The 7,537-nt window shown below is 41.3% G+C and overlaps 1 protein-coding gene across 1 annotated transcript in view; it reads right to left on the reverse strand.

Annotated features, from left to right (window-relative positions):
• GEMIN4 (gem nuclear organelle associated protein 4) overlaps positions 1-6,099 on the reverse strand; it is a 20,728-nt gene extending 14,629 nt beyond the window's left edge. Inside the window, exons 1-2 of the mRNA XM_077482294.1 lie at positions 5,843-6,099; positions 3,342-3,397 (exon numbers count right to left, since the gene is read on the reverse strand). Coding sequence (XP_077338420.1) covers positions 3,342-3,351 — 10 coding nt within the window. The 5' untranslated portion in view covers positions 3,352-3,397; positions 5,843-6,099. The remainder of the gene's footprint in view (positions 1-3,341; positions 3,398-5,842) is intronic.
• Positions 6,100-7,537: the final 1,438 nt, after the last annotated feature.

Here is a 7,537-nt window from a genome sequence, read left to right on the forward strand (position 1 = left end):
CAATGAGGAAATCCGCTGGGCCTGCATCCCTTAACACGTGTTCCTATTGGAAGTATCTCACCAAAAATGAAATTTTTGTTGCAGAAATGCCAGAAACCTGACTTGTATTTTAGGCAGACTTCTGGGAAAATCAGTGAGCCAATCACACAAGCAGGAAATTATGTTTCTGGGGTGTGTCCAGTACACACTCTGTGTACAGAACAACTTCAGGTAGATATATTGCATTAACAGAAAATTACAGCGGTTGCAGATTGAAAAGGAAAGGTCATTTTTAATAACATTCAATTACAATATGACTCACATTGCAATTTTATACACGATATTATTTTTTCTTTATTTGCAATTTTTTTCTCCCACGAAAGTGGATTTACCCTTTAACTATAGCAGTGCAGGTCCAGCCCCACTGCAATGAAGAATCTTAAAATTTACTAAGGTTAGGATGGAATGTATTTTCAAGCTCATCTTGTCAAAGTACCGCAATTGACCCGATAACAACCCCTTCTTATCCCCTGTACAGAACCAGTCCGATAGAGGGAAGACAGCGCTTGGGACCAATTAAGTGTGTTGCATTCCCATGTTCTGACAAGAAACTTACTGGGATGAGGACAGAGCAGAGAAATTACAATCAGTCTGTTGCTGTACCTGAATTTTCCCATCAACCTACAGGCAGGGATGTAACCATGCTATATTCCTTAAAGTGGTTGTATACCCACATTTTTTACTTTTACCTACAGGGAAGCCTATAATAAGGCTTACCTGTAGGTAAAAAAAATATCTCCTAAACCTGTACGGTTTAGGAGATATTCCCCTCGGTATGCGCCGCTGACTGCAGCGGCGCATGCGCACAAGGGGTTTCTCGCCGTCAAAATCCAGCAGCAGCCGAGCGGCCGGACTGAAATCTCCCGCGCGCATGCGCAGGAGTGACGATATCGTGGCTCCGGCCACTCACAGCGCCGGAGCCGCCATACCCGGAAGAAACGCTGAGGGAGCATGTCAGCTCCCTCGGCGTGGATCGGGCCAGATGTCGGGGCCTCGTTCTAAGGTAAGTATTTCATAATGAGCTAGTATGCGGTGCATACTAGCTCATTATGCCTTTTGCTTTGCAGGTTTAAAAAAATAGAATAAAAAATGTGCGGGTTTACTACTGCTTTAAGTAAATGCAGCTGGATTTGTTCACCTTAGCTGTCTACCATTGTTGAGTTTCTGACATGACTGTGTGCACACAGGAATTCAAATCATTTCGCAGGGAAGGCTCCTATATAGGATGTACGTATGTGTTTATAATTTATTATATATTTATATTATATACACACATACACACTGCGCTCAACATAAATGAGTACACACCAACGGATCTGTCAGAATCAACATTTTCTATGGGACACTATACTACAAATGTGGGGCATTCATTGCAACTAAGAACTGTTAATTGGCACACACAAAAAGGTATTTTTCAAATTCATGCTAATTTTTAGACTAATTTCTAACAAAATCCTAATTAAAAAGAATTCAAATACGGGTGAGTTGTTTCCAGTGACACAATATGATGTACACTGCAGAGGAATGACATATGCATGGGTGTCGTCCACGAAGGAAGCCTCTCCTAAAGACCATGCACAAAAAAAAAAGTCTGCCTAGAATTTACCAGGGCCTATGCTGAAAATGAAGACTACTGGGACTCCGTACTCTGGAGTAATGAGGCCAAGATAAATGTTTTTGGAGTGGATGGCTTCAAAACTGTATGGCGTTGCAAAGGTGAGGAGTATAAAGAAAAATGAATGGTGCCTACAGTGAAACATGGAGGTGGCAGTGTCTTTCTGTGTGGCTGCATGAGTGCTGCATTTCATTGATGGTATCATGAATTCACAGGTGTACTGCTCTTTATTGAGAGAGACAATGCTACCATCACTCCATGCCCTTGGTCGTCGTGCACTTTTCCAACATGACAATGATCCAAAACGCACATCTAGGGTACTGTTGCATTTCTGAAGAAGAACAGGGTGAAAGTGATTCCGTGGGCAAGTATGTCTGCTGATCTGAACCCAAAAAACCTATGGGGAATTCTGAAGAGGCAAGTTGAGCATCATTCTCCATCCAGCATCCAGGATATAAAAGAGGTTGTTCTTGAAGAATTGAAAAAGATAGATGTTGTAATATGTCACCAATTTGTTCATTCCATGCCTAGAAGATTTGGTGCTGTCCTTACAAATCATGAAGGTCATACAAAATACTAGATGGAGTAGTTTTTGTTCTGGGGTGTATTCATTTTTGCATCAACTAGTCTACGTAAAACTGAAGATTTTGTAATCCAAGTCATATTATTACCCTTACTTTCATGTAATGAGCTAAACCAATGTTCTATAAAACTCGGATTTGTCAAAATTTTGGAATGGTTCTTGTGTTCATGGAGATATCGATTAAAATCTTACTTTTCTAATCGAGTAGCGGAAATGCAGACTATGGAAGACCTTATGGCCACAGACAGGGGCCTCAGGGAGCAGTTCCTCAAAAAATGGTACTATTGGCTGGAATTCTATTACTCAGAGGAATATGCGAGGTTGACAACATAAATGGGAGGGCTCAGGGACCCCTAATCGGGTGTGGTGACACAGATGAGGGGCTGGAGGGTTGGGCGAATCCCCCCTACTCCCCATCCTTCTTCTCACCCCCTGGGCCTACCCTCCCTGCTGGAGTCTACCCCTTCCCTACCTCTTTTCCCCTCTTTAGCTTACTTTACCCTCACATTTCTTTCTCTATCTATCCCATTAAAGGAACGTTGACTCATGAGTCGACATCAAATATCACCCCATACTTGCTAATGAACCAAAAGTACCAACACAAGGGACATAAGGAGCTTCATGCTCACGAGACTGTTATCCCAGAATGGGAACACAGTAGTCTTGACCCAGGGACGTAAAATGTTTTAATTTTCATATGCTCTGGAAGTCGAGATGCACGGACATTGTAAATACAACAAGTTCTGCCCTTTGTAACCAAGTATGTTTACAGCTACTGTATTGTTATTTTGCAAATAAAGAATTTGAAAAAAAAAAAAAAATCTTACTTTTCATATGGGGTGTACTTATTTATGCTGAGCACTGTATATATAGTATATTTAAATGGCAAGTTTAGCTAGTTTTGTTACATGTTACAATCTGATGATAGATTTAAAAAAATAAAATAAAAAAATAGATTTCCTGACTGTCTACAAAAGAAATGGATTGTTCAGATAGGCCATTGCATTACCTAGTTTTGATCATTTTAAAGAAGAATGTACAATGAATTGTCTTGTCAGCTTTAAACTACATAAAAAGGCAACAGAAAAGGAAAAAAAAACTTACCAAAATCCATAGTTTGGTGACTTTTCTCTAATTCACAGCATCATTTAAGTGTTAACCTAGCAAAAATGACATTACATATTTATATTACCATTAGAACTGCTTTCATATACACAAATACAGCTTCCAAGTACCCTGTTTAAGGCATGATGTCCTTTAACAAGGCAATTTTAAAAAAACCCTAGCGCAAATATAACAACTTATTATGAAGATTCAATCACTCTGGGGTGGATTTACTAAGCCCTCGCTCACACCAATGCAGCTTGTCATGTAAATGGACAGTTTAAAAATCGCATGACAAATCGCATTCCTATTTGTGCCTATGGAACTATTCAAATTGGTGCAACTCTAACTTGCACTGATTTGAAAAAGTTTCCTGCACTATTTTTGGCAATTTCATGTGCATGATAATCGCACAGATGTCAACAAGCCGCACATGACATAGCACTGACTGGAATTCCCCCTGAGGAAGATACGACATTTCACAGTATCGACACATATTGGTGAGGGGACAGTACGGTTTGTGAGACAGTGGCGTGATCTCAGAGTGGGAGCAGACACATCAGCACAGCGCCTTTATATTTGTTTGGCTTGATACAGAGTGGTGCGCTCATAGCGCCTATTAAATGTGAGTACCCTAATATAGGGAAAATTGTCATTTTAAATGGTAACACACTATCCAGTTACTTTTTTTCCATATGAATATTGCTGCAAGCGGCCATCCAAGGATCTAAATGCTGACCATAAACCCAGAGGTGGTTTAAAAGCATGTTTTGACCGAGCTTACGTGCAAAGTCACATGCTCTAAGGTGAGCGCCTACACCAAAGGGGGAGCACAAGAGTGGACACGAGCAGTTTACTGTTTTATCATCTGCGATGAGTACCAGAAGAATGGAGTAGTTATGAGTGGACTATACGCTGCAATTTTATGGAAGCAGATTGATGCATGGCACAAGAGTGCTTTAAACACGGTTCACTTTATTTCATTATTGATGCACTTTATATAGATTTATGTAAATTACAGATTGGAATACTGAGATAATTGCAGTGACAATCATCGCACAGGGTTGCAAATTTCTCTACTGCATATGAATGCTACAAGTGTATATAGAGGTGTGTATGCTAGACAGGTTGCCACTGGATCGCATAGGATTGCAATTTTTATTGTTCATGATTGCAACTTATAATCACATAAGATTGCATGATTATATTCACTAGATTTTTTTTTTATATAGGAATATAATACCTTACCACCATTTTTTAACTGCAGGCTGTAATATTATTTAGTACGGTTATCATATGAGTACATTTGGATAGCGCAGCATAAATGTGAGGGTTTACAACCATTTGGTGAACGTCCTCATAGTTCATTTATCTTCCTGCAATTCAGTAACTGTCTTATTGGAGCTACAGGCAGACAGCTTACTGAGTGTTTGAAGGATTCATGTATTGCACCTGCAATCTGCTGATCCTAGGTGCAATGCTTTAAAAAAGAAGTATGGACTTTTATTTTTGCACATTTATACTTACCTAGGTGGGTGCAGCATCTGTCCCCCAACAGCTCTAACACAGAGAGCCAAGGGATCAAGCACTGCTGATTGCTCGGCTCTCAGAGCACCCTAAACAGAGAGCTGGTGACTGTCATGGGTGGCGGTCCTGGCACGTGGGAGGATCTTGACTTCATTGACATTCGCGATATTGCCCGAGCCAGCTCTGTGATGTTAGCCAACAGTGGGATTCGGACCGCTGTTTTCTGAAAACAGGTCAGAGGAGTGCAGAACAAACGTGCACTCCTGTCCTGTGATCCACAGAAGTACAGCCAAACAAGCTTTGAGTATACTTCTCCTTTAAAGGCAGCAATGGAAAACAAAAAAAAAAAAACACACACACAACAAATGCAACTTTTTTTTACCTGCAAAAAGACGTGCATTCATTATTATATATATATATATATATATTTTTTTTTTTTTTACAAAAGGTGAACTTATCCTATAAAAGAATGCTGCATTACCCACTGACATATGCCCAATGATACAGGCACTACAGGGGCAGGGAGGGATCAGCTCAAGTATGTTTGGACACCTGAGTCTGAGCCATCCCGCCATGAGGCTGTTACTGCACACAGCCAATCATAGGCGGATGAAGGCATACACGCCCCTTGTATATGTGTGGCTGCAGGGCATGCTTCACCCGCCTATGATTGGCTGTCCGCTTTGACAGCCTCCTGGCGGGATAGCTCAGGTGGGTTCAGACTTGTGTCCAAACATACTTGAGGTGTATGGAATGATAGTAATTACACTGTCCTCCATGTGAACATGAAGTGACAGGTGTGCTTTAATACTAAGTGTACCACTGCAAATAAAATGTGAATCTGCGTCTTCCATCGACACTGCACTTCATCCTGCTTTCTATCCTGGGGCCACTTACTTATAGAACCATACACACACATTGTCAATCGATATCAACGTCCACAGGACATAGAAGCTACACAGGGTGCTACTTACAGGTGTTATAGACTGTCCCCGGCAGGTAGGTACAGCTGGAATTATGTCTAGAGCCACATGTGACAGTCCTCAGGTATTATTCAGAGGAGACATAACACTTCCATTGTATCACACATACAGGACAGAGGAGAACACGTAGGGTGAAGACAGCAGCCTGTCACAAGGAGCACACACTCGTCTAACGGCGAGGAGAAATTCTTAATGAAATGTGCACTTCACACAACCCTACCCTTCTATAGGGGACATTTTCTTGAAGCCCGAGCTATTCCCGAGCTATGTAAATCCACTGAAAAATGGCCCCTGAAACGGAGACATTAATACGGAAATAAAAGTTAGTGATGTCATCCGGAGGCGCCTCGACGCTTAGGAGATTAGTGATTGGTGGATTAGAAGGGTGGGTGTGTCTTTAGACTTGTACTGCGTATACACAGAGAAAAGTTAGAAAGCCAGGATAGTGATATGTGGATAGGGAGGGTGGGTGTGTCTTCCGTCTCCTGGATAGTGTATACACATAGCAAAGTATAAACACATACCTCCCAACCTTTTTAGATGGGAAAAGTATGTAGACATAGTACACACCCCCTGCCATGTCCCCATAAGGGCGTATTATACACACAAAAAAAATTCCAAAACCCGCAAGTGTTTTTTTTTTTTACCACTTCTATTCCTTTATATTGGCTTTTGGAATTTACAAATGCAGCAATTTAGAAGATCAGATGAAAGGTTTACCGCTGGGAAACACTTTTTGATAGATAGAAAGTAAATATTATATACAACTATATAGATCAGACCAAAATGAGGGACAAATGAGGAGGAATGAAGGACAGAGGTACATATCATATCAGAGACAGTCCCTCGAAAGGGACAGTTGGGAGCGGTGAATTATATAGATGAGAGAAAAATGAGGACAGAGGGACTTTGCTCTGAATCAGGGAAAGTTGGGAGCTAAGTAAACCCAGGATGGTGATAGGTGGAATGAAAGAGTGGGTGTGTCTTCAAGTGGTTCTAAGACCCATTTCACACCACACCGCCCATAGCGTCGGCGTTTAAACAACACTATTTTTAGCGGCGCATTTCGGGCTACTATATTTTGGGCTTTCACACTACAGACAATGGTGCAGCTTTTTTAAGGTGGATTGCAGGTGCTATTTCTAACGCTATAGCGCCTGCAAAACACCCTGGTGTGAAAGGGGTCCAAAGGCAAAACATTTTCCTGGTGCCTCCACGGCAGCATACCTGTGACAAGCTCTGTCCTCAGGACCAGTGAATATTATAAAAGTAAAGGATCAGTGCACTCCCAGCATTCTCCTTCTTTTTTTTTTCTCACAGTCAGTGTATGGTGGTCGAACGTCCCTTGCCTCTGCAGTCGGCAGCTTGCAGCTGGGTTCAAGTCTCTCCCAGGTGCAGTCCCTATTCTTGGGCAGCTAAATGTGCTGATAAGATAGAGAGTCCCTTCTGTGGGCCCTTTGGGACAGCAGTTGTCTCTTAACCACTTCAGTCCCAATACAACACTGTGTCGCTTTAACTGACAATTGCCCGACGTTGCACCCAAACAAAATTGATGTCCTTTTTTCCCCACAAATAGCGCTTTCTTTTGGTGGTATTTGATCACCTCTGCGGTTTTTATTTTTTGCAATATAAACCAAAAAATAGCGTCAATTTTGAAAAAAAAAAAAAAGAAATATTTTTTACCAT

Source organism: Lithobates pipiens, unplaced genomic scaffold (genome assembly GCF_037356315.1).
Source record: "Lithobates pipiens isolate NorthernLeopardFrog02 unplaced genomic scaffold, aLitPip1_a1.2 Scaffold_16, whole genome shotgun sequence".
NCBI lineage: Eukaryota > Metazoa > Chordata > Amphibia > Anura > Ranidae > Lithobates > Lithobates pipiens.